General features: G+C 56.6%; 2 protein-coding genes across 10 annotated transcripts in view; both read right to left on the minus strand.

The window, feature by feature from the left end:
• Nucleotides 1-4,669: 4,669 nt before the first annotated feature.
• Nucleotides 4,670-8,513, minus strand: SLC25A1 (solute carrier family 25 member 1). 2 transcript variants are annotated; one of them, XM_010356351.2, is made up of 9 exons: nt 7,712-8,513; nt 7,268-7,375; nt 7,077-7,176; nt 6,861-6,999; nt 6,239-6,323; nt 5,970-6,074; nt 5,703-5,818; nt 5,548-5,621; nt 4,670-5,364 (listed from the first exon to the last, which is right to left on the minus strand). In XM_010356351.2, exons 1-9 carry the CDS (start codon nt 8,241-8,243, stop codon nt 5,250-5,252), a joined length of 1,374 nt encoding a protein of 457 aa, XP_010354653.2. In that variant the 5' UTR covers nt 8,244-8,513; the 3' UTR covers nt 4,670-5,249. The 2 variants fall into 2 exon arrangements, with proteins under 2 accessions (XP_010354653.2, XP_010354652.2); XM_010356350.2 differs by having other exon boundaries at nt 5,548-5,818.
• A 91-nt stretch (nt 8,514-8,604) lies between these two features.
• The window catches only part of CLTCL1 (clathrin heavy chain like 1), a 106,136-nt gene continuing 88,241 nt past the window's right edge, over nt 8,605-26,499 (minus strand). For 5 of the 8 annotated variants that reach the window (XM_030915144.1, XM_030915143.1, XM_030915146.1 and 2 more), the window contains 9 exons: nt 25,579-25,686; nt 22,344-22,511; nt 22,121-22,270; nt 17,441-17,572; nt 15,695-15,805; nt 15,270-15,440; nt 12,501-12,722; nt 9,869-9,944; nt 8,605-9,108 (listed from right to left, as the gene is read on the minus strand). In XM_030915144.1, the coding sequence (XP_030771004.1) occupies nt 8,969-9,108; nt 9,869-9,944; nt 12,501-12,722; nt 15,270-15,440; nt 15,695-15,805; nt 17,441-17,572; nt 22,121-22,270; nt 22,344-22,511; nt 25,579-25,686 (1,278 nt within the window). In that variant the 3' untranslated portion in view covers nt 8,605-8,968. Of the gene's footprint in view, nt 9,109-9,336; nt 9,377-9,868; nt 9,945-12,500; nt 12,723-15,269; nt 15,441-15,694; nt 15,940-17,440; nt 17,573-22,120; nt 22,271-22,343; nt 22,512-25,578; nt 25,687-26,499 lie in introns of those variants that run through there. The other 3 variants (XM_010356352.2, XM_030915145.1, XM_030915149.1) reach the window with 3 other exon arrangements.

The raw sequence follows: 26,499 nt of genomic DNA on the forward strand, positions 1-26,499 counted from the left end.
ACATGAGCCAGGCAGGGCCTGCAGGGCAGTGTGAATTAAGGGCAAAGGAGCGGGGAGAGGAAGAGTGTTCCAGGGCGAGGAAGCCGCGCCCACGGCGATGTGGAGTGCGCTGGGGAGCACGTGAGGCGGGAGAAGCCCAGTTCTGGAACACGCAGGCCAGCTCTAGGCAGGGGAAAGGAGGGGCGGGAGGAGCGGGAGGCCAGGGAGTGTCCCCTCAGACTGGTGCGTCAGGATGGCCCAGGCAGCCTCCAGCGTGGGCCTCCGCTGGTCCTGGGAGGCGCCGTCAGAGGCTCGGGGAGGGTCAGAGACGATGTGGCTGGGCCGGCGAGAATCCAGGGGCTGAAGGCGAGGACGGGGACTCGCGATGAAACCCGAAGGTCAGGGGGGCAGTAACCGCGAGGGGCCTCCAGGCAGCCCAATCAATCTCGGACGAGGCGTCGAGCCCGCGGCGGTGCAGGCGGCCGGGGTCTGAGCAGCGCGGCTCCAGACCTAGCAGCCACGGGAGGGCGCGTGCGCGGCCCCGGGCTACTGGGCGCGCCCTCGTGACGCCATCAGCGCGCGCCGCTCCAACTTCCGAACTTGCCTAGATGGCCGGTCCGCGAGACTCAGGAAGTCCATTCCTTTTTCGGAAATGGGCCCCAGGAAGCCTCTCGGTGTCCCCCTGTGGCCGGGTACTGAGCGGGGCCCGGGTGATCTGCGGCCGCGGCCCCCGCCCCTCAGCGCAGGCGACCCCCATCCTGGCCCTGGCGGGCACAGCGCCTCTCCCGTGACCTGGGCCGGCCCGCAGGATGAGCCCCCGGATCACGGTCTCTGGCATTTTATTTACCTTCCTCCATTACAACCCCAGGCGAGTCCCCCGGGCCCCGAGAGGAGGGGTTGACTGGCCAGGGCCATCGGCAGCGGCGGCTGGGGCCTGCATAGGGCTGCCTCGGGGCGACTGGCAGGATGGCCGCGAGCCTCGGGGGCCGCAGCCCCCAGCGCATGGAATGTGACCCGGGACCTAGGATCTCCAGGAGCCGCGCTTGTGAGACAGAGCTTGCGCTGCTTGAAGCTAGTGAGCCACCGGCCACGGCAGGGATTTGAGCAGAGCTTGGAGGCAGAGGGATGAGATGGTGCATCTCGAGGTCACTGCAGGAGATGACACTCCTGTGGCTAAGTGTTGTCTGCCAGGTCATTGTTCCCAGGTCAGGCCTGGTCAGTGGAGAATTAAGTGGATGATGGGTGGTGGATGAGTGCGGTTTGGCAGAGGGGACAAATGTGACAACAGTGTAATAAGGGCCATGTTGGGGAGGGTCAGGGGTCAGGGCCTGGCCCAACCTGAGCAGAAGGGAGGCTGCTCTCAGGGATACTTGTCAGGTAGGAATGGGTGGAGTGGAACTACAGGGCCACCACGTTTCCCATGGGTCACCCATGTTTTTGGCCTTGTCATGTTTATCCGTGATCCTCAGTATTCTCTGTGGTCCTCCCAGCGCCCCTTTCAGGCTGTCCTTTCAGTTCTCCAATGTCCCTGCATCACCTCTGTCCCTATCCCTTGTGTGTCTGTGTTCAGTCCATGTTCCCAGGTCTTGAGGTGGCCCCTGGTTTTGTGCCCCTTACCTAAGACCCTGTGCAGGGAATCTGTGAAAACACAGGAAATAAAAAGTGAGGAAAATACTACTCTTGCATCCTCAACCAAGACAGTGTTTGTTGTGAGTGCTGAGAGGGACACAACCCCAAACCAGCATTCTCTTTGTTGGCTAAGAGGAGACACACCCACTGACAGGAGTCATTGGCTTTTTTGAATACTAAGCTCTGACTGCCATTCATCATCTACACAGGGACAGAAAACCCAGTGTGGAGGAGGTGGCACGCAGCAGTGTGTGAGGGGAACGTCAAGGAATCTGGGGAGCAGGAGGATGGAGCGGGGTAGCTGCCTGGAGGCCTCAGTCCCACAGCGGTGAGGACAAGGCTGGAGGTTAGCCATGCCCTGCCCTAGGTGTAGTCACCACCTCACCTGCTCCCTTGTCCTTTTCTGTGAGGCCACTGTCCCTTCTGGGCACAATTGGTAAGGTTCAGATTCTAGACTGTGACTTTAACTGGCCACTGTGGCTCTGGCTGGAGCAGGACATGTGACCTGGAGTCTCCACCCAGTCCTCCGATGTGCACTTAGCCACCTCCTGGGGCTCTCCCCAGCACTAGCCGAGTGTCCTAGTTAGTGGGGAGACGTGGAGCACCACGCTAGAAATCAAGACCCTTCTGCCTGCAGGCTAGCTTGGAGACCCATCCACATGTCTCTGCCCCTAAGGGCCCCAGTGTTCTTAGTCTATGCTACTCCCTGCTGCAAGCCTCCTCTCTGCAGTCTGGTTAAATGCAACTTGGCAGGCCGGGTGCGGTGGCTCACGAGGTCAGGAGATCGAGACCATCCTGCCTAACACAGTGAAACCGCTTCTCTACTAAAAATACAAAAAAAAAAAAAAAAAAAAAATTATCTGGGCGTGGTGGTGGGCACCTGTAGTCCCAGCTACTCAGGAGGCTGAGGCAGGAGAATGGCGTGAACCCGGGAGGTGGAGCTTCCAGTGAGCTGAGATCACGTCACTGCACTCCAGCCTGGACAACAGAGCGAGACTCTGTCTCAAAAAAAAAAAAAAAAAAAAAAAATGCAACTTGGCTCCCTCCAGGCCCCTGCCTGCCTCTCCAGCCTCCAGCTCTTTCCTGCACAGACACCTTTCCCCTTGGGTCTCAGCCCCAAGACTGGAGGCTGCTTACTTCTTGAGGGAATGTGTGAAGCAGCCTACAGTGTGGGTTCTATCTACCAGAGTAGGTAGCTCCTCCATGCTCGTGGCCCCAAGGGACTCAGACCCAGCTCGATCAACATTTCTGGCTGTGCTACCTGATGTCTGTCCTGTGATTCAAAGCATAAACAAGGTGACCCTGAGAATGGCAGGGGTCCAAGGAGGAGGGAGACCCATGACATCCTACACCCTGCTCTCAGCTAGTGCAGCCTCAGCCCCTTCCTTTGGAGAGGGACAGGGACAGGACTCGGTGCAGGTGTGCAGTGAGTGGCTGGCATCTCTGGAGGTCAGGATGTGGGGGCTGGGGTCCCCTTCAGGCAGCTGCGAGGCTTTGGCTGCTCCCAGAACTGCCTGGAACCTGGGGAGACTGTAAACAGCCTCCTGCAACCCCAAGAAAAAAAGCTGCCATGTGTGAGGGCTTGCTCTGCGCTAAGCATGATTCTCAGCACCTGTGGGGAGTACAGCACGTGGATGCTGAGGCCTGGAGGGCAGGCCCCAGAGAGTTGAGTGCCCCTCCAGGTTTCAGGGCTGGCACTGTGGACCAGTGCGGCCCACTGCCGGCTTGCCAGCCCACAACAAAGCTTCTGAGGTGCAGAACCAGTGGCCTGAGCTCCAGGGACAGGAAGCATCTTGGTGTGGGGTTCTTGTGGTAGCACTTGCATGCCCTAGTGCACAGGGGCAGGAGGGGAGGCTCTGTTGCCTGGGCCTTTTCTCTTCTGTGGCAACAGATTGGGAAGTCTGCCATGAGCATGGAGAGTGCATGGCCATCCCGTCACAGCACAGGTTGAGTGCTGAGCCACCCCCAGCCCTCCTCAGCCCGGCGGCTCTCCCCAAGGAGGCTTCAAAACCCTTTGCTCCCTTTTTACCCCCAAACCCATGCTTGGCTCTCACCTCTGGCCCTTTGCACCCCAGACTCCTCCCCAGCTGCACATTCCCGGGATTCCAGGGATCCGGTGCTGTGTGAGGTCACTAGGACAGGGCAGTCTCCCCAGGGACGGGACCTGTTCACACGGAGTTTCTGGCTGGCAAAAGCTTATTCTCCAGTCTGAGCCAAATGCTTGCATGACTTTTCCCCCACGGAGGCACTTGGACAGGAAGCTGACTTCTCTGCACAGCCAGGGGCACTGACTGATCCCATCCTGCCTGAGTGTCCTCTATGTGGCTCATAGACTGTGGAAAGAGGAGCTGGGCCCCATGGGGACATGCCAGTTCAGAGCTCTGGCCTCCAGCCAGAGGGACACCTTCCTCTGAGGCTCATGGCTGTGGCATGAGGTGCCCAGAGAGCCCTGGCCAGGCAGCCCCACTTCCTGCTGCCCCAGGACAGCTGCCTCCCAGCCTGGGTGAAGGAACAAGGAAGGGCCCCTGCCCAGAGCCTTTGGGCAGCAGAGGCCAGACACCCCCACCAGGAGTTCAGAGGCCCCAGCATGCCCCCATCTCCTCCTCCCCACAAGCAGCGCATTTTACTCACTCAGGAGCTGGGCATGCCCCGGAAGGGCCCTGGGCAACCCAACCCTTCCCTAAGCTTCCCCATGGGTGAGGGGCAGGCAGTCGTCCTAGGGACTCCATCTCCTGGGCCCAGCCCCCTGCTCTGAACACTCTGCTCTCTGCCAGGCCACCCTGAGGCCTTGTGAACACACACTTTTACCCATGTCATGGGATCTTGCCCACAGGCCACAGAGAAGGCCAGGGTGCAGCCCAGATCCTTCTTGGCCTGGCACTGGGCTTCTCAGGGAGCCAACACTGTGGCCACAGCTGCCCTGCCCTGGGTGGACACTAGGCTTTCCCTGTACCCCTACTGCAGTGTCCTCAGATGAAGGTGGCCTAGTCCCCTGCAGAGGCACAGCCACCAATTGCATGCACAGATGGGCCCATACAGGGACGAACACAGGACAGGAGACTGCAACAGGATCCGGTTTATTCTGCCTTGGCAGGGTGGTCCTGAGAGTGGTGGGTGCCACCCTGTCCCGGGCGGAGGGAGGGCCCGAGGGCCGGTTAAGGCCAATGGCGGGAGAAGCGAGGGGCTGCAGCCCCTGGAATGCGGTGAAGCCAGGCCGAGGCCCGGAGGCAGCTGTGGTAGGCCGGGGCAGGGTGGAAGGCACCGGACTGGGACCGGGCCAGGGCTACAGGGCCGAGGACCCAGGCCACACGGGCACCCCGGGAGGCGGGGCACAGGTCACATGACACAGAACATGAAACACAGGCACAGGGCTCACAGTAAGCACATGGACAAGTGGGCACGGGGTCACAGGCCAGATGCACACCCAGCCATGGCTGGGCCAGACACCAGGACACAGTGGTGGTGTCACACAGACCACAGGGGGGACACATGGACTTGACAGCCACAATGCACAGACCAGGCTACAGAGCTCAAGGGACGTGGGAAGGGCCTTTTGGCACTACTGCACTGGAATCATGTGAGACAAAGGTGGCGGGCACTCTGGAGGTGCCTGGGGCGGTCCCCTTGCAGCCTCTCTAGGCTTAGTCTGTCTTCCACACTTTGTTGAGCAGCTTCACCACTTCATCATAGATGATAAACACTATGGCCACATCCAGGCAGACCCGGCCCAGGCGGGGGACAGTGCCCTTGTAGAATCTGGGTGGGAGGAGGGGTGGGGAGAGGAAGGCAGGTCAGTGCAGTGTCCCTGCACAGGGCAATCGCCAGATGCTGAAAGGGGAGGCACAGAGGCCTGAAGGGGACGGCATAGGGCGTGGGAAGGCCAGGTAGGCCCGGAAAGGTCTGAGGTGGGGACAGTAGCCCTGCCCCTCCCCCACTCACGCCTTGAGCCCCTCCTTCCTCAGGATCTGCAAGCCGCAGTCCCACGTGTTCCGGTATTTGTGTGCCTCCAGGCCCTGCGGGACATCAGCAGGCAGGGGCTCAGCAGCTAGCTCTGGCCCAGTGCCCCCTTCCCATCGCCTTCCCGGTCCCTGCACCTGCATCCGGGTCTTAATCACATCCAGAGGAGTGTTTCCAAAGACACTGGCTGCGCCCGCAATAGCTCCGAAGACCCCAGTGATCAGAGGGTTCATGGGCTTGTTGGGGTTGTCCCCTGGATATGAGGGGTAAGGTGTGGTCAGAAGGTTCCGGGAGGAGCCTGGATCAGCACCTCAAAAGGTGGGTGCCCGCCGCCCAGGGGTGGTCTCAAGGAGAGGAGAGCAGTTGGCCCTGTGCAGAGACAGGGCCCTGTGGTGCAGACACACCTCGGTACCAGTTGCGCAGGGAGGTCATGACAAAGAAGCGGATGGCCTGGTTCGAGCCCTGCTTCAGGACGGTGGCCGTGAGGCCCTGGTACGTCCCCTTCAGCCCTGGGGGAAGGCAGGCACGGTTTGCCCTGCAGCCTCTCAGGCCCTGGGAATTGGTGTGTGTGGAGGGTGGGTGCTGCACAGAGCCCAAGGCAGGATGGGAGGTGCAGGCCCTTCCCACCCTGGCCCAGGTCCCTGAGCCCTAGCTGGAAGGTCCAGTGGCGCACCTTGTTCCCGCACAATCTCCCTAACCCCGTGGAAGAAGCCTCTGTACTTGGGGTTTGGAGAGGTCTGGTCGTGGATGAACTTCACCTGAGAGAGAGAAGCAAGAGCGCAGGTTCTCGGCTGCCACCTGAGTGGGTCCTGGTTAGCAGGCAGGCCCAGGGCCCATCCAGGGTGGAGGAAACTGGGGCTGCAGCTCTTCCCCGAGAAGCAGTGTACCATGGGCCGCCCACACGTACCATGCCCCGGGACACAGGGCAGCCCGCACAGACCATGCCCCGGGACACAGGGCAGCCCACACAGACCATCCTCCCGGACACAGGGCAGCCCTGGTGAGCGGCCTCTACCTTTATGTTTGCCACTCTTTTCCAGTTTTCGCAGTGAATGTGTCATTTTGTTTTCTGCTTTATAAAAGCATTTTGTAAATACTTTAAGGCTGCCTTTAGCATAGATTCAGCCTCCACAGATGGCCTTTGGTGGCAGGCGTCCTGCTCCAAGGCCCCGCGGTCACCTCGCGTCCAGGAGACCCTCCCCAGCTTGCCGGTTGCCTCTGGAGCACCGGGTCAGCGCGGCTGCCAGTCTCTGTACTCCCTGAGTGTCCAGGGTCCTCGCCAGGACCTTCCCCACCTTGATGGTCTCCATGGGGCACACGACCACCACGGCCTCGGCCACGCCGGCGCCTAGGCCGCACAGCAGCCCGCGCGTGCTGTCCAGCCGTCCCTGGGCATCCCGCATGTGGTTGCTGAGGAACTCGAACATTCCGAACCTGGAGGCGGGAGGCGGGTGAGAGGGGCTGCCGCGGCCAAGACCCTCCTCCCGCAGCAGCCCCAGGCCGGGCCTCACCTGACGGCCGCCTTGGGGATGGAGCCGTAGAGCAGGGAGCTGAGGCCGCGGTACAGACCCAGGACGCCATGGCTGCGAACCGTCTGCCGCACGCAGTCCCCTGGGGGAGGGGGCCGTCAGGACCCCACTGCCCTCGGTGCCGCCGCCCTGGGTACCCGCCCCCGGTGGCGCCGCGGCCTCCCCCTCCTCACCGATGCCCCGGTACCGCGGCGGGTGCGAGCGCTCGTCCAGCTGCAGCTGCGTCTTCACGTACTCAGTGGGGAAGGTGATGCAGATCTCGATGCCACCCGCCAGGCCGCCTGCGGGGACCGGGCACCGGCTCCTGAGACCTCCGCCCGGCCGCTGGCGCTCGGGCCCCTCCCCCGTCCCGGACTTTGCCCGGCGCAGCCGCCGCGCCAGTGTCGCGGGAACCTGGGCTGGGGCCCCACGACCGCATGCCCCCACCCCGTTGTCCCGGCGAGGCGCGGGGGTGACAGGCGGCAGGCGGGCGAGCCCCAGCGCGCGGGGTGGGGACCAGGACCGCGCCCCCACGACTCCCAACCCAGGGCCCAACCCGGAAGTGGGGCGGGGCCTCAGTGTCCCGGGCCCACCCGGAAGCGCGGCGGGAGTGGGGTCCGCGTCCCGGAGGGGCCCACCTGCCAGGATCGCCTTCCCCGGGTGCGTCAGCTTGGCCTTCCCGGACGCAGGCGCGGCTGCCGCCAGAGCGCGCGGGGCGCGGGGCGCGGCCATGGCGGGCGGGAGGCCGGGCGCCCAGTAGCGGCTTCGGGTCCGAGCCTCCTGAACTCCGCGCTCGGTCCGCGGTGGCGGCAGCGGCCGGTTATGGTCCCGGGGGCAGGGCGGCCGCGTCAGCTCCAGGTCCCGCCCCGCGTGGTCCGAGTCGGGCCCCGCCCCCAGCCCGCCCCGAGCGGGCCGGGAAACTGAGGCCGGGGCGGGGCGCGCCGAGGCAGGCGTAGGGGCGGGGCCAAAGCGCAGCCAATGGCCGAGGCCGAGTCTCTGGGCGACCGCGAGCGGCGGGGCGGGGGCGGGGCTGCGGGAGGCGGAGCCGTGGCCCAGCCCCGAGCTATGGGTCAAGGTGCACAGTATGCCGCTCCGCAGGGAAGCGGGCCTCGGGTCTGCGCGACTGCCGAGAGCGGCGGGATCCCCGGGGATCCCGGAGGCCAGGGGCATACCCTCCCCGAAAACACGTGGGGCTAGCCCAGTCCCTGAGGAACTCTAACGTTTCGAAGCTGGAGGAGGAAGGCGGGTGGCGGGTGAGAAGGGGCTACGCCGCCGGGTCCCCCTCCCGTAGCGGCCACGGGCTGGGACTCACCTGCCAGTTTCCACCCACACCTTTCCCGGATTTAGAGTTCCTGCGTTCAGCGAACACGGTCCGGAAAGACCCCAAATGCAAGCGGCTGTATTCTCCTAGGCAGCTTCTCTGGGCGCAGGTCCCACACCCCCAGAGGACCCAGCAAATCTTTAACGGACTGCGGGGCCTAGGAAACTGGCCCCTGTCCCTCCTACCCACACCAGCACCAAGCAGAGCACCTTTGCCTGGATAAACCGACTTTAATATTTAAGATTGCCAGGAGGCTCAGAGTCGTGTTATGAGGTCCGGTACCTCCAAACAAGACGTGTTCATGTAGTCTTCAAACTGGCCTGGAGGGGTCAGCTCCAGCCAGTCGGGGGCGCCCAGGAGGAAAGCCTGGCTCCAGCAGGAGGGCCCAGAGTCCAGACCCCGCTGGCAGCTGAAGATGGTCTTGCGCTGTCAGCCTCTACCCTGGCCTCCCCAGGCTCTAGGATGGCTCAGAGGTTGCCATCATTGGGTTTCACCAAAAATAAATATTGTCCAGGTGTTCCTGCTTCCCACTGCGGTCCCCTGTGCTGCTGGAGTGACACACTCCTTGGAGAAGTTAGTAACTCTGCAGGTAGAGTGGGTGGAGACAGCACCCACTACACGCAGAAGTTGTACATTGGAAGCTGGTGAAGTTGGGAGCAGAGGCATATCCATAGGGGAAGCTGGCAGGGCCTGCTGTCAACCTCAGCTGCTGGCCTGCAGAGGGAGAAAGCCCACAATGAGCAGAGCTCTTCCTGCCCATGGGGGTCCTCTCCTGTCGGCCCTGAGTAGCCGGGGCCCAGGGAGCAGAGTCTATAGGACCAGCCCTTACCACCCAGAAGCTGAGGCACCAAGAGAGTAGGCACCCAGAGGCAAGGAGTGTGTGGTCAGCCAGAGAAGCTGGCCTGGCTAGAGGATAAGCTAGTCCCCAAATGGGACACTTACTTAGTGCAATCAGCTGGGTCTCATTCATGCCCATCAAAATCTAAAAAAACCAGAATGGCATTAATGGTGGAGGGACACACTCGGCAGGAGGCTCGAGACCCACAGGAGTGCTGCACACTCACACCACACCCTCAGGCCTGTGTTGGCCCGGCAGTGTCCCAGCACCCCACAGTCTCTCCAGTCGGCTCGACAGCCAGGCTGCCCTGGGCAGGTTCTCAGGTGCAAAGTTCCTCCCAGCACACACCAGCAACAGCCTTGCTGCCCAGAGGCCAGGCCCAGCAGGACACAGCAGCAGTTCATAGCTAGGCAGGCAGCCCCATCAGAAGGCAGGCACACTTACAGCAGGGAGGACAGTGGTCATGCCAACATTCCTGGACGTACACTTCTCCACACCCAGCAGCCAGTGGGATCCTTCCGGCTCCCACCCATCTATTCCCATCCCCATCCAAAGCCCAGCCAGGAAAGGGCAGTGGGACTTTGACACCCTCCCTGCTCCCTCCCCAGGGGGTTGGGGGCTACAGGTGCCACCTACCAAACATGAGAGGGGCTGGCTCGGTCACATGCTCCTCTTGCTTGTGCAGACTCTCCAAGGCATCCAGTCTGTCCACCTGCAAGGAGGTGAGAGCATGTGAGCACTCGCTTGACAGAGTGCAGTCCCGGCCTCTACGTGAAAGTGGAGTGGAAGGGACTCCAGGAGAATGACAGTGGAGGAGGTGCACATGGGCAGAAGTGGAGTGGCTCAGTCCATACCCCATGCACTTTTAGAATGCAGCAAGGCATGGAGAGGTGAAGCCTCAGTAGCTGGGCTGAGACGGAGCACCAGGTGGGGCCCCCAGAGCTTCCCAGTGGGCACTGGGACAGTCAGTTGTTACAGGCTGTGAGTGTGGCCTGCTCATGGGGGGCCAAGTCCTCCTCTGGATACAGGAACACTGCCATTTACTGACTTGCAGGGCTGGGGCCATGTGCAGGGAACACTGCCTGCTTCTGAATCCAGTCAGTCTAGTCTGCCTGCCCCTCCAAACCAGCAGAGAGATCATGTGGCTCTCAGAGACAAGTCACCTGGCACCTAGACACTTCACCTGAGAAGTACTGAGGACAAATTCACTCTTCCCTGAGGCTTCACCAGACCCCACCCATGGCCAGAGAGTGCGGCGGCAGCACTGCACTAGAGAGGCGGCAGCAACTGTGCAGCTAGGATCCCCTCACAAACGCACTAAGAAAGAGAAACAAGAACGTGCCCCCATGAGCTGGAGTCTGGGGGGCTGAGAAGTGAGGAGGGAGCAGGGGGCACACTCGCTGACACCTAGGGTGAGGGGTGAGCTAGGCCTGTACCCTCCCTAAACTGGGAGAGTGCTGGGGGCATCTCAGAGGGATGGCCCTTGAGCTTCCCAGATGAGCCACAAGGCCCTGGGCCCAGCTGTCCACCAGGAAGGGACTGTGCTTCTTGTCTGTGCCCTCATTCTCCCAGCACTGCCGTGTGGAGTCAGCTGGGCCCCAGCTCAAGCTGACAATCAGCTCACAACCCCATGCCACTGACTGGGAAACCCCTTGCCAGCCCCCTCCTCTCCTTGAACTCTCCCCATGACAGGCATCTCATCTGCCCCGGCAGAAATAGGTGGGCAGCAGCAGGGCAGGTGCTGCAGCAGCCACCACTTCCCAGGGCCAGTGGAGTCTGGGAACCCTGGGCCAAGGCAGGGCAGCCACAGTGCTGACCAAGGTGATAGTGGCTGCTAACTCTATCATCCACAACAGAAAGGGAATGTGCTCCTCAAAGTCCTGGGGGATCCCCACAGCAGTACTTTGACCCCCACAGCAATGACATCCCTGAGGCCTGGTGAGCCTGAGTTCCTCTGACACTAACCCACGGACTTCTACCGCCAGGAAGAGATTCAAGCACATTCTTCTTTCCTTGTGCTGGTTCTCAGAACACAGACTACTGTCAGGAAAGACACCCGAGGGATGGGAAAACCCGCTCATCATGGTGAGAACAGCTTCCACAGGCACACACCAGACACTGCACAACGCACACCACACACTGCATACCACAAACCACATACTACACATGCTGCCTGTAGGGAGCTGCCATCCACTGTGGTGGGGGAACCAGGGCCCTTGTCAATCCAACCAGTCCATGTCCCCTGGCAGCCCACACATCTCAGGCCATGTGGCCAGGGCTGTCCCTTCCTCTCCACCCCTTGAGAGTCATCAGGGAGTCTCTCACTCAGGCGTGCTATGCAGATGGAATGGGGTCACACTGTCCTACAGAAGGGCGATGGCCTCGAATGGCCTCTGGGATGGCCTTCACTAGGGGTTGGGCAGCCGCCTAGAGGCTCTGCAGGTGGCAGGCAGCCCTCCAGGCACTTCCAGGCTAAAGCTGGCAGCATGAGCCCGCCTTCCTGTTTCCCTCCTACCTCCCACTCACCTGGGAGCCCCCCTCCCTTCCCTTGCTCCACTGAGTGATGCTTCAGCATGAGTGCCTTCCAAGGGTCTCCATCTGGCTTGAAGGAGGTTAGATGGGCAAGTAGATGCTACTGAAGGTGATTTTTCCAGTGTTAGAAACAACAAACTGTACCAGATGACACTGCTGACACAGGTCTCTGGACAGTGGCTAAAGCTAGGTCCCAGCAGGGACTCCTAGGACTTCAACACCCAGGGAGAGTTTTACAATCAGGTACTGTCACTTCAGTGAGGCAGAGAGTCATCTTCCCTATGGCTGTTAGAAAGATTCAGTGCGTCTGTGAATACTCCTACTATGTGTTCAGCAAAACGCAGCTACCACTAACAGGTATGCTAACAGCTGCACCCCCAGATGCCACTGGGAGCTCCATGGGGAGCTGGGATTGTCAGCCACCTTACTGTCACCCTGATGAAGTCCAGGGCTGGGGACGAGCATGCCTGTTGTGCTCCCAGCAGTGTGCCCACTAGGACAGCTGGAGTCTGCAGGAGGGCTGCTGCCAGGATGATTTTCTGGAGGGGCTTAATGTGGGGCAGAAAACCACTTGAGCATCAAGGAAAGCAGCCACTCCTGAAGGCAGGCCAGGGCTACCTGGGGAATCTGGGTTGGCCTCAAAGGGGCCCACCCTTAAGACTTGGGGCCAGAGTCACTGCTAGGGGTGGGCTGTGCCACACAGGGGCCAGGGAGCTGCAGCCGGCCCAACACCTACCTTGCTCAGGTACTCCCTCATCACCTGGATGAAGTAGGGCATGGCCAAGTCCACGAGGTTGTGCCTCCAAGCCAGCTCGAGCACCATGTCTGGGCGAAGCAGGTCATAGCAGGTGAAGAGAGAGGCTGCGAAGCACTCCCTCTTGCCTTCCTCCAGGAACCACTGCAGCAACTTCTGGGTTAGCTCAGCATCTCGCGACTCTGCGGCATGCTGCATGGCATCCTGCAGCCAAGGCAAATGCTTGCTTGGGCGTCCTGCAGGCACAGGCCTTGTGCCTGTAGCAGGTGGGCCGGAGGGCAGTGAGTGGCATCAGGCTATGATTTCTCTTGCATTAAAATATATTATTATTTCTTTGTTTCGACCCTTTGTTTATGAACAGCTTGCAAGGCCTTGAGCCCTTGCCACCTTCCTAACCTGAAAACCATGCCCAGGGAGCTTAGCTGGGGACTCAGGCCCCAGGTTCCTGTGTAGGGTGCCTGGACAAACCCCCAGGGTCCCAGGACAGGCCTAATTTATCCCTGGGCTTAGGGCTTTGTCCTCTGGACTCTCTTCTGGGCCCACGTGGCTCAGAGTGGGTGGCTGGCAAGGCCAGTAGGCCTCTGGCAGCACTGACAGTCCTGCTCACTCATCACTGCCAGAGTGTTGAGAAGGCTGTGTGTTTAAGCCCCTGGCAGGGACCACATGGGTAGGACAGAGTGGCTGTGATCAGCCAGCCAAAGGCAGCCTTTCCTCAGGTGTGTCTGAACCCAGCTGTCTCCTCCCAGCAGCCAGGTCCAGAGACCTCCAGGTGCTGTCTCAGAGCCTCAGCAGCTTTTCCTCTCCATTCCCTCTGCAGGGGCTCTTTGGGCACCTCAGGAAGGACCACAAGCACTGTCACCAAGGGCTAGATGTCACAGAACAGTCCAAAACACTGGAGGTGACAACTTAGGGTGAAACTCAATGCAACACTGATTTCAGGGAACACAGGCCTCCATGGAGTCCCAGCCAACAGGCACAGCCCAGGAGCCATGAGAATGAGGCTCCTGTGCTAGACAAGAGGTGGCAGGTGTCCATGTGTCCTGGGAAGATACTCAGGAATGCCCAAGGCCAACTCCACAGGTAACACCCTCAGGTCAAGTCCAGAGTCTCTGGGCACAAGGGGCCCTTGGGAATTGGCTCAGCTGCATAACACAGCACAGACAGGGCCCTCTTGTACAACTCCACCTCACCCCCAGGGAGATGTTCAGGCCAAGCAGAGGATGTTAATGCCTTTGGGGTCTTGGTGGTTCTTCCAGGCAGCCCAACCTGTCAAGCAGATGCCCAGATCCTGGTCTGAGAACCGGTCTGAGAATGATACTAAGAAACCTCTCACCAGCAGAAAAACACACTGTTTGTTTTTCCTCTCAAGTGGTCCTCCCACCTCAGCCTCTAAAGCAGCTGGGACTACAGGTGCACATGACTATACCCAGCTTTGAAACAAATGTTTTGAATGTGATTTTACTTATTTATTTTTTTCCTTTTTTTTTTTCAGGGACAGTTTCACTCTGTCACCCAGGATGGAGTGGAGTGGCGCGATCTCTGCTCACTGCAACCTCTGCCTCCTGGGTTCAAGCGACTCTCCTGCTTCAGCCTCCCAAGTAGCTGGGATTACAGGAGTGCACCACTACACCTGGCTAGCTTTTGTATTTTCAGTAGAGATGGGGTTTCACCACATTGGCCAGGCTGGTCTTGAACTCCTGACCTCAAATGATCTGCCCACCTTGGCCTCCCAAAGTGCTGGGATTGCAGGCATGAGCCACCACGCTCGGCCTTTAAATGTGATTTTATTTATTTATTTATTTATTTTTGAGACGGAGTCTCGCTCTGTTGCCCAGGCTGGAGTGCAGTGGCCGGATCTCAGCTCACTGCAAGCTCCGCCTCCCGGGTTTACGCCATTCTCCTGCCTCAGCCTCCCGAGTAGCTGGAACTACAGGTGCCTGCCACCTCGCCCAGCTAGGTTTTTGTATTTTTTAGTAGAGACGGGGTTTCACTGTGTTAGCCAGGATGGTCTCAATCTCCTGACCTCGTGATCCGCCCGTCTCGGCCTCCCAAAGTGCTGGGATTACAGGCTTGAGCCACCGCGCCCGGCAAATGTGATTTTAATTTAGGCTTTAAATTCCTCAAATCTTTTTTTTTTTTTTTTTTTGGAGACACGGTCTCACTCTGTTGCCTGCGGAGCAGTGGTGTGATCATAGCTCACTGCAGCCTCTGACTCCAGAGCTCCAGTGATCCTCCCTTCTTAGCCTCCCGAGTGGCTGGTACCACAGATGTTCATCATTACACCTGGCTAATTTTTTGTAAAGACGGGGTCTTGCCATGTCACCTAGGCTGGTCTCAAACTCCTGGGTTCAAGCACTCCGCCCACCTCAACCTCCCAAAGTGCTGAGATTACAGGTAAGTTTCCAAATCTTTATAGGAAGTAAAGTAGGTGCCAAGAAGTGAATCTTGCCACACTGTGTTTTGGTAGAGTGAAACTCACACATAACTGTCGTGAAAAGAATCAACTGCATAAGACTCTGTAAGTCTTTCAATGCAAACAGTTTTTGAGGGGTTCTAACTCACTCCCAATTCTTACCCTATGTTCTAAATATGGTCTCCCCTTAATGCCAATCCCCCCACCCACCATGAGGATCCCCTGGTGAAGCTCAGAGCCAGGTCTCAGGAACAAGAGGGAAGGGGTGTGACCCCCAAAACATCAGGAAGTATACTAAGGCAGGAAGGTGGGAGGAAACAGGGGCCCGGGCCACCAACCTTGTAGAGATGATCCTTCTTGCAGAGCTCCACACTCTGGGCCCACCAGTTATTGCCCTTGTACAGATAGGCTGCAATGCGCCTGAACTCCATCAGCTGATGCTTCTCCAGACGCTGAGCCAGGCTGATGTTGTCAAAGTTGTCATAGGCATCGATAGATGCCCTTAAGCCCTAGGAAGATAGCCTTTCTGTGAGGGATGGGACACTGTGACATGGGCTGCCTACACATGGAGCAGGCACCTTGTGTTACTTGATGGCTACTGCTATCACCATGGCCTTAGAAAGGTCCCTACCCATATATCCACTGGTGTCCTGTGGGGCCTGCACACTCTCCTGTGCAAAGGCAGCCTGCTTTGAGAACAGAATGGCAGTTGCAGGGGAGGAGCCCAGCCCACCCAGGACAGGGCTCCCTCCTGCACACCCACCTGATAGTCCTCCTCCTCTGTCAGCAGGTGGTTGAGTGCCTCATTCACACTCTTGTTGTTGTGGCTCTGGACTGACCGCAGGTAAGGCTTCACCAGGGGCAGCTGACCTGCCTAACAAGTTGGGGCAACTGTCAAGGCACTTGGCCAAGCTTGTTATGGGGACACTAGGCAGGGGTACAGGTGGGCATGTGCGTGCCATCCACTTGAATGGTCCAGCTCTGGAGCCAAGGGCACCTTCTGGACACCTAGAACCAAAAGACCTATACTCACACAAAGAGAACTGTCTGAGTGATTCAGTGGACGCCAATGTCACCAGAGACATTCACACCTCACAGACACTAGGGTTTGGTTCCAGACCACCACAATAAAGTGAATGTTGCAATAAACAGAGTCATATTAATGTGTTTTTGTTTTTGTTTTGAGACGGAGTCTCGATCTGTCGCCCAAGCTGGAGTGCAGTGGTGCAATCTCGGCTCCCTGCAAACTCCGCCTCCTGGGTTCAAGCGATTCTCCTGCCTCAGCCTCCCAAGTAGCTGGGACTACAGGTGCCTGTCACCACGCCTGGCTAATTTTTGTATTTTTAGTAGAGACGGGGTTTCACCATGTTGGCCAGGCTACTCTTGAACTCCTGACCTCGGGTGATCCATCTGTCTTGGTCATCCACCCACCTCAGCCTCCCAAAGTGTTGGGATTACAGGCGTAAGCGACCATGCCCGGCCATTAATTAGCCTAATTTCAATGTTGTTTGTCTCAGGGAATAGGGAGGCCCAAGGAAAGGAAGAGGGACCAGGGCACGGCCAGTCAGTGGAGCAGTTAGAACACATACAACATTTATCCATTAAGTTCCCCTTCTTATAGGGGCATGGTTTGTGGCATCCCAAAACAATTACCATAGTAACATCAAAGATTGCTGGTTGTGTGCACTGGCTCAAGTCTATAATCCCAGCACTGCAGGAGGCCAAGGTGGGAAGACTGCTTGAGGCCAGGAGTTCAAGGTTGCAGTGAGTTATGATCATGCCACTGCACTCCCACCTGGGCAACAGTGCAAGACTGTCTCAAAAAAAAAAAGATCACTGATCATAGATCACCACAACATATATAATGAGAAAATTTGAGGTATTGTACGAAATCCTAAACTGTGACACAGAGACACGAAGTGAGCACATGCTGTTGGAAGAATGGCTGACAGACTTGATCAATGAGGGTTACAAACCTCCAATCTTTTTTTTTTTTTTTTGAGACAGAGTCTTGCTCTGTTGCCCAGGCTGAAGTGCAGTGGCACAATCTTGGCTCACTGCAAGCCCTGCCTCCCGGGTTCACACCATTCTCCTGCCTCAGCCTCCCGAGTAGCTGGGACTACGGGCGCCTGCCACCACACCCGGCTAATTTTTGTAGTTTTAGTAGAGACGGGGTTTCACAGTGTTAGCCAGGATGGTCTCGATCTCCTGACCTCGTGATCCGCCCACTTCGGCCTCCCAAAGTGCTGGGATTACAGGCATGAGCCACCACACCCGGCCACAAACCTCTAATCTTTTAAAAAAACACAGAATTTGAGAAGCACAATAAAGTGAAGCATGATACAGGAGGTATTCCTGTATCTGAAACCTAAAACAGTTTGATACACTGGTGAATCTTCAAGTTAGCTGCAGGTCATTTCAAAAGCTCTTTATCAAGGTGCTATCATTCAGATGACTTTGTTAGAGCTAGCCCAATACACTCTTCTACCTGGGGTTTTCGCTGACTCACCTTTGAAAAGAAACTGACTGTCCGGGTGTGGTCCAGCCGGGGTGACAGCACCAGTAGCAAGTCATTGATGAGCAGTGGTTTGTAATCCAAATAGAACTGCAGGGCTCTGTAACAGAGCTCGACATTGGCAACCTGCGCGGAGCAAAGCTGAGGGTCAGTTCCTGTCCCTGTCTCCAGATACCCCAGGGCTCCTTCCAGTTTTTGCTCAAATGGCACTTTACTACTGAAGCCTGCCACGACTACCCTCTATAAGACTCAATGGCCCATGAAGGTGCCTCCTCCCATCCCTGAGGTATTTTGTCCCCCAGCACTGACACATCGACCGTTTTTCTTAAGAGGCCAGTCTCAGGGTTTCCTGCCTCAACCCAGCACCCACACCAGTATCTGATGCAGGGTCCACGCTCAACCAGTATCTGCTGAATGAATGAATGAAGTGTAATCAGCCAGAATGAAGCCCAACAGCAAAACCGAACAACACAGTATGCTTCCACCCAAGCAAGATTACCCCAGCCTTCCTTTGAAGCCTCAGCCTGAGCCATAACCAATCGGACAGCACATCCTGTGACATCCCCAAAGCTTCTGAGCTGAAATACTGTGGTGCTCAGACCCTGGGTGAGACATGAAGGTCAGCCCATGCAGAGAGTGGACCACTCTGGGTGGACCCTGTGCCTGTGCTCCTGGGTCTCGAGATCTAGCCAGGCTGCTGTTCTCTCAGCACTTTCTCCACTGGTCTGCCACCATTCTCTTGCTGGGCGGTCATTTTTTTTTTTTTTTTTTGAGGCGGAGTCTTGCTCTGTCACCCAGGCTGGAGTGCAGTGGCGCGATCTTGGCTCACTGCAAGCTCCGCCTCCCGGGTTCACACCATTCTCCTGCCTCAGTCTCCCGAGTAGCTGGAACTACAGGCTCCTGCCACCATGCCTGGCTAATTTTTGTATTTTTAGTAGAGACGGGGTTTCACCATATTAGCCAGGATGGTCTCGATCTCCTGACCTCGTGATCCGCCCACCTCAGCCTCCCAAAGTGCTGGCATTACAGGCGTGAGCCACCACGCCCAGCCCCGGCAATGTCATTTGGTGGCCTGATGACTGTGGCATTGATGTCCAGGTCCTGGACACAGCTCTGTTCAGGGAGCATGTGAGTCAGATGGGCACGAACTAAGCCAGTGGTGATGAATGTGTCCGCATGAGTGTGGGGGGTCCTGGGGTGTGCACAGGGCACAGCTGGAGCTAAAGCTATGCTGGGAGCCCAGGGTGGTCACCATTGGAGCCTCCAGCACTGCTGGGTTTGGGTGACCTGGCAAAAATGTGGGGCCTGATGGGGTCTACTGACTAAAAGGGTTCTAATGACCCCTCTATGGCTTATCATTTCAGGGTATCTTCTTTCTCCTTCTCTTTCCCTTTTGTGCTAGAGCACTCACTGTCACCAGAGATTCTGACCCAGACAGGAAGCAAGGTCCCTAGTACCTGCCACCATGGATGCAGAGCAGAATGGTGACCTGGCCCCATCACAAAGCTCCACCTACGGCACTGGTGGGCCCCCAGACTCTGCCACAGGCCACTGTGGGTCCACTCGTATTGGAGCTGTAGGACCTGGCAGCCTTCCAGGTTGGCCCTTTACTCAGCAACAGCAGGGCTAGGTCGGGGGGATCTCAACTAGACACTGCAAAAGCAGAGGGTGGTCAGGATGTGATGTGGGGCTGAGGTGGAGGGTAGGGGCTCAAGTTCATCTTCTGTGGCAAATCACCTCCTCAAAGCCCCACCTGGTTCCCCGCCAGCCACAAGGCTCCTCGGGCCTCCCATGAAGGAGATGAACCATCTAAGGACAAGCCCATTTCACTGAGGTTCTTGCAGGGCACCATGCGAGTGGGCAAACTTGAAGTGGGGCACCAGCAGTCCTAGCTTCCCTTGCAGGACACCTGGTACCATGTGCGCTCTTGGCCCTTTCTGGCAGGCCCGTACCCACTAGCACGGTCAGCAAGGACAGCCAGAGCCCCAGAAGACATGGTAGTATCCCTGCTTCATAGAAGAGAAAACGGAAGGCTGGGCCTGGTGGCTTATGCCTGTAATCTCAGAACTTTGGGAGGCTGAGGCGGGCAGATTGTGCCGGAATTTATTCCTTCTGGTGGGTTCTTGGTCTCACTGACTTCAAAAATAAAGCCATGGACCCTCACGGTGAGGGTTACAGGTCTTAAAGATGGTGTGTCTGGAGTTTGTTCCTTCAGATGCTCAGATGTGTCCACAGTTTCTTCCTTCCAGTAGGTTTGTGGTCTCACTGACTTCAGAAGTGAAGTCCCAGACCTTCATGAGTGTTACAGCTCTTAAAGGTAGTGCAGACCAAAAGAGTGACCAGCAGCAATATTTATTGTGAAGAGCAAAAGACCAAAGCTTCCACACATGGGAAAAGCACCCGAGCGCGGTTGCCTGTGGCCTCGGGTGGCCAGCTTTTATTATTATTTGGCCCCGCCCACATCCTGCTGATTGGTCCACTTTACAGAGTGTGATTGGTCCATTTTACAGAGTGCTGATTGGTGCGTTTTTACAGAGTGCTGATTGGTGTGTTTACAATCCTTTAGCTAGACACAGAGTGCTGATTGGTGTACTTACAGTCATTTAGCTAGGCACAAAAGGTCTTCAAGTCCCCACCCGACCCAGGAAGTCCAGCTGGCTTCACTTCTCAGGATCACCCGAGGTCAGGAGTTTGAGACCAGCCTGGCCAACATGGCAAAACCCTGTCTCTGTTAAAAATACAAAAATTAGCCGGGAGTGGTGGCGGGCACCTATAATCCCAGCTACTTGGGAGGCTGAGGCAGAAGAATCACTTGAACCTGGGAGGTGGAGGTTGCAGTGAGCAGAGATGGCGCCACTGCACTCCAGCCTGAGTGACAGAGCGAGACTCTGTTTCAAAAAATAATAATAATAAAACAAAAGAAGAGAAAACTGAAGCTCAGATTCCATCACAAACTCCGGGGTAGCTGGCTGGCGTGCTGTGCTGCACGACCTGAAAGAAACGCCCACTGGATGCCAGGCACCTGCCATGGACCACCTGGTCAGGGGGAAACATGATGCCCATTGTATCAATGGGATAACCAGGTTCACAGCGGTGACACCCCTAACCCACATGGACAGAGACAGTGAACGGCTGAGCTGGGGTGCCCCCTGTCTGAGTTAGCAAGCACCCCTGCTCAGGCTGCTGCTGGCCCAGCCCTATGGCTAAGTGGATTCCTGCTATCGTATGCCCCAAATATAGATTGGATGTCATCCATCTGATTGGGCCCCTGCACTGGCGAGTATCCTCCTGCCCCTTCACACCTGAGCTGACAGTGTCTATCTCCTTCACAGCAGGTTGTAGTACATGAGTCACACAAGGAACTGGACTCGGCCATCAGCCCTGCAGGCACCAGATGAGAGATGCTGCTCTCCCACACAGCGAGTCTCAGCTGTCCTGCTATTATTTTATATGCCACTAAGAAACAAAAGCATGGCCACTTCCACCACGGCTCAGCAATTTTTAAAAACACCCTTATATCAGAGGAGTTAAAATGTGAATAAAGTACACACAGGAATGATCAAGTATGGATTTTCCAGCACACAGACAAATCTACAAGGCACCAGCCATGTGTGCCAGGCCACAGTAAGGTATGGCCTGGCCGCACTCCCTCCAGCAACTTGCAGACTCTGCTCAGGGTGGGACGCCCCATCAAAGGCCTCCACCTTCATGTACCACCATGCCCAGTAACATGGATGTCCTCCAACAAGAAGTTCAGGTGTGCGGCCTGGTGTTCAACACTGAGGTCCTTCAAATAGTTCCCAGGAAAGGCAGAGGCTGAAGGCCTCACCCAGCAGCCCATCTGCCGCTCATGCCCACCCTCAGTAGCTGCATGCAGAAAAGAAGGTGCATGAGCAAGGCCACAGCTCACTGCTGTGCCACTCCAGTCATAGCGGACTGTGACAGGTTACCCAAGGACTGTGGCACAAAGTGCAGACACCCAACGCAAAGGGATGGGGGCCGAGGATAAAGAATTCCAGCCCCTTCACCAAACTCACATACAGAGCTAGAGAGGGGTGAGTCCTGATGCTGAACTCTCTAAGAGACCAAGAAATAAAATAACAAGGGCTCATTTGACCATGGCACCCAAACCCGACACCACCCAACACTGTGGCTCCTGGCAGAGGAACTCGGGTCCCGGTTTAGCCCAGTGAGGCTACAGGATGGAGGCCCACTCCCAGACAGGTAAGGCTGCTGGTGCTGGGGAGAGACATGAATTAAAAAAAAAAAAAAATGGTCCGATGGTGAAAAACAACCACAGGAAGTGGGGGTGGGAGCCCTGAGCTGACAGGGCAGAAGGAAGAGCAAACTGAGGCCTGGCCACGAGGGCGTGATGTGGTGGGAGGGGCAGGCAGGGTCACAGGGCCATACGGACATGGCTGCATGCTGGCCTGACCCTGCCCACAGCTCAGCTGTGCATCGTTAGACAGGTCACCTGTCCTTCTTAAGTGTCAGTTCCCTTCAAAGATGGAATTACCACCACCTGCCCAGAGGGTGGTGGACTCAAACAAGTGAACGCACACACAGCATGGGGGCATGCTGGCACTCATTCCACTCCCACCTGCCCGTTCCCCCGCACCCAGAATAGGGCCTGGCAGAGGCTGGCAGGAGCTGGCGCTCTGTATCCCCTCTTACCTTGGTAATGATGTCCTTGAACTGACCCTCCTTCCAGGCTTCAGTGGGGTGGCTCATCATGGTGAGCACGGCATTGTCGTACTCCTCGTACTTGTCGTAGAGGAACACCAGCTCAGCCCACAAGTGTGCCTGCTCTGCAGCCCTCAGAACCTGGACAAGGAGGCCAGGGTCGGCTTGTGCCGCACGTGGCCACGGCTGCCAGACTGTAAGGAGCACACGGTACCTTTGGGATGTTGACACGGGACCAGAAAAGCTCCAGGTGCTCCAGCGTCTTCTGTGGCTTGAATTTGGAGTAGAGGATGGCCAGCTCTGTGAACATGCCCATGTGGGCCCGCTCCAGGCCCAGGGCCGCCTCCAACATTGAGATCAGCTCCTCAAAGTAGCCGCGATCCTAGCAGACCAACAGGCACACGTGGGGCAGCGCAATTGCATGCCTCCAGCAGCCACCCTCCAGCCCACGCCCATGCCGCAGGGGCCGTGCTGGTGACTGGGAATGATGCGGAGGAGGCGCGTGTGAAGAAAGCGTGTGTACATACTGTGCTACAGATCATGCCATTTACTTAGCAACTTATTGGATCATCTGACAATTACCAGTGGCACACTGCACTACAATTTTCAAGTTTAGTAAGTGCAAATTAGTATTGCCAATTTTATGAAAGAATTAGAAAAAAAGTAGGAAGTGGTTGGTAACAGGGTCTGGGAATGATTTATTTTAATCCCTTGCCACAGCTCATTACTGAGATCCTGGCTCCAACAAGCCTTCAACTCCACTCACGATGCCATGTGGCTATTGTTTCACTGTGTCCCTAATTATGATGGCCAGCCCCTTGCATTCAGCCCCACACCCCTCTGACATGCTCCCTGGACAAGACCAGATGTCTGGTTACAGCCTGCTCAGCATGCAGAAACACCCAGCCATGTGACCCTTTCCCTTTACTCTAACCACCACAGCCCTGGGAGGGCCCAACCTAGAGGATCACCTTACACCTCGTTTTCCTAAGGAGGACACCTTCTGTGCCCCCTCCACTCTCAGACTAACCTCATTTCCCAGTGGCACACTTGTCTGCCAGCAGCATCTACACCCCCCAATCAGCTGCAGACATGCCACCTGTGCTCCTGTCTGGAATCTGCCCAGCCTGTAGCTCCATCCCACCTGCTTGCCTACCAAGGCCACTGCTCTGGTGACTCCTCATTTCTCTCCTGCCTTATCTTCGCTCTCCACAGCTGGGTTCAGCAAGCATCCCACTTATCCTCCTGTCCTAAACACCTCCTCTCGACCCAATGTGCCTGCTAGTTACCATCCCATTTTTTTCTACTTTCCTTTGCAGCAAACACTCCTCACAACAATCATTCCCATTCCTCTCCCTATTCTCTCCAGCCACCATCAGGCTGAGTCTCCCCCAAGCTTCAGGTCACGAGCATCCCCCTGGCCCTGCCATCCTGCTGTCTGCTCAGCAGCAGGCCCTGGCCCTGCTGACCGCTCCCTCTTCCCCAATGCATCCAGGAGCCAGCACACTCTCTGGGTTTTCTTCCCATTGTCCTGGCTGCTCCTGCTCTCCTCCTCAGCCCATCCCTGTTGGGCAGTCTGGTCTTTTCACCTACACTCATCCCCAGGGGACTGCAGGCAAACATAGATGGACATGGATCACCTGTATGTCAGCAACTCTGGGTTCACTGCTCTAGCTAGGCTCCTCCTCTGTGGAGCTCCAGATCTGTCTCCAGCTGCCTACCTAATGCTCCCACCTGAACATGCAGCGGGCAGCTCAAGACTTAGCACCACGTGTCCAAAAAGTAATTCCTGTCCTTCCCTCCCACGCTGCCCCTTCAGTCTTCCCCTCATCCACTGGTGATAACTCCGTATTTCTACTTGTTCAAGCCAAAACCAAATGGAGTTCTCCCGGGCTTTTCTCTCTCACTCCACATCAGCGCATTAGCATATCAGGGTGGCTGCTCGTATAAAGCACATACCCAGTCCTGATGGCCTGATCACCTCTCACCCTGTCACCACCACCCTAGTCAGAGTCACTGTCCCTTCTCGCCTAGACCACTGCAACAGCCTCTAGCTGCTCTCCTGGCTCCTGTCCCTACTTCTCAAGTATGTGGTCTCAGCACATGAGCCACCATGATCCTTTTACCCCCTGTCAGCCCTGCACCCATCCCAAGTACAGTCCATGGCCTTCCTAACAGCCTGAGATCTGGCCCTCCATCAGCCTCCCTGCCCCATCTCTGGTTCCAGCCCCTTCCTTGAATACACAGCACACTCCTGCCCCAGGACTTTGCCTGGCCACTGACCCTTCCCTCAAATGTCCTCATGACCAAATCCTTCTATTTCTTCAGGTCTTTGCTCAAATGTCACCCCATCAATTGCTGCTACCTTGACCGCCCCTTCATGAAACTCCATCCAGGCACTCCCATGCCCTCAAACCGGCTCCACTTTCCTCTATAACTCATCACCTTCAAACACACTATAAAATTATTCACTAGGTTTGTTGCTTGCCTGCCAACCTTGCTGAATGCCAATTCAATTAAATAGAGGCTTTTCTGTTTTGTTCACTTATACAATTATTGAGAATAATGCCCAGCACATAGTAGGTACTCAAATATTTGCTGACTAAATTGTTCTTTTGTCAGCCCTGTACTGGTTGATTACCCTCCCTGTTGGCTTTCCAGTTCATTTCTCAGGCGCCTCTCTGGGGGTGGGAAAGCATTTCTCATTGAAAAGTCATCATACCCAGCCTGATATCTAGACACTCTGGCGCTGGTGCGAGCCCCTCCAGACGACGTCTCATGTAGTGAGGGGTTTGGGGCTCAAGTTCCATGGCTATGGTAACACTGCTGAGCAGAGTCACATCCCATCTTCATCTGCCTTGACTAACCATACCTGGAGTGTCATGCGGCTCTAGGAATCCCACAAGTGGAAGCCCAGGTCCCTAAACACAAAAATCACTGTCTACCAACCACTCGAGAGAGCCCACCTACAGCATGAACACAAAGGGCCCCGCCCTTCCAAAGGGTCCATGTGGGGTTCCCTCTCTTGCCCCTGCTTTGTCCCTATGGTAATTGATAAACAGACTCCTGGGGCTACACACTGGGGAACTAGGCTATGGACCAGAGCTCCATCAACACCAGCCCAGTATTCTCAGCAACCCTCCAAGGGTTGTTCCTGGCATGCAAGCCACTGACTGAGTTTCTGAAGGCCCAATAACACGAAAGGATGGAGAGAACTTTAAAAACACAAAATTCCAGCCAGCCACGAGGTCGAGGATCGCTAACAAGGCTCAAATTGAATTTAGTTTATAAATGACCATCTAACACATGAATCCTCCCCTCGGGGCCATGCTTCAAATCTGCAGATGCAGCACTGTGACGGTCACATGCTAAGGGGATGACCGTGCCTCTGTGTGGCGTATTTAGGCATCACTTGTCATCTGCATTACCAGCAGAGATCATCTGGTCACCTGGTAATAGCACATCAGCTCCTCCAGCTCATCTGCATGAATGACGATGTGAAGACCACACAGCTGTGCGAGGCGGAACTCCTGTCCAGCCACGCAGGCAAAGCACACCTAGGGGATGGAGGGCAAGCGTGAGGGTCCCCAAGACAGGACACAGCACCACAGCAGCTGACTTACAAGGGACACAGTTGCAAATGCAGAAATACCAGCCAGTGGGGTGTTTTAAGTTGGATTCTGAACAAGTAGCTAACTCTAGGATGAACTGTACAAGACTGGGAGGAAAAAATATGACATTTATAATCTGCAGGCCAAGGAGGTGCTTGAGACCACAGAAAGAAGAAAGTTCGTGCATTACTTCTTAGGCCCTGAGTTTTGTTCAGGTGGCGGGAAAGTCATACTGGAATTCCAGGTTTGGGGTTTGAAAAGGAAGGCTAAAAAATAATGACCATCGGAGTACATCTCATCTGAGTGTTGTTTTCACGGGGGAGTTTGCTTTAATAATTTTTTTTTTTTGAGACGGAGTCTCGCTCTGTCACCCAGGCTGGAGTGCAGTGGCACGATCTTGGCTCACTGCAACCTCTGCCTCCCGGGATCACACCAGTCTCCTGCCTCAGGCTCCCGAGTAGCTGGGTCTACAGGCGCCCACCACCACGCCCGGCTAATTTTTGTATTTTTAGTAGAGACGGGGTTTCACCATGTTAGTCAGGATGGTCTTGATCTCCTGACCTCGTGATCTGCCTGCCTCGGCCTCCCAAAGTGCTGGGATTATAGGCGTGAGCCACTGTGCCCGGGCTGCTTTAATAATTTTTTAGACTACTTTTGTTTTCTGCACTGTACAGTATGTATACTTAATGATAACAAGCCTTGAGAAGTACAGGATTCTCCTGTGCAGAGAGGCCCTTCAGCTGCGCTTTCTGAGAGAAC

Source organism: Rhinopithecus roxellana, chromosome 13 (genome assembly GCF_007565055.1).
Source record: "Rhinopithecus roxellana isolate Shanxi Qingling chromosome 13, ASM756505v1, whole genome shotgun sequence".
Lineage (NCBI taxonomy): Eukaryota > Metazoa > Chordata > Mammalia > Primates > Cercopithecidae > Rhinopithecus > Rhinopithecus roxellana.

Bases quoted from the DNA above. Each gene is read 5' to 3' on its own strand.
- SLC25A1 (XM_010356350.2), bottom strand. From the start codon at position 8,243: ATGCCCCTGGCCTCCGGGATCCCCGGGGATCCCGCCGCTCTCGGCAGT. The intron at 7,376-7,711 runs GTGGGCCCCTCC...CGGTCCCCGCAG, and splicing joins GGGGAAGGCGATCCTGGCAG to GCGGCCTGGCGGGTGGCATC. The intron at 6,075-6,238 runs GTGCGCCACTGG...GCCTTCCCCCAG, and splicing joins GGAGATTGTGCGGGAACAAG to GGCTGAAGGGGACGTACCAG.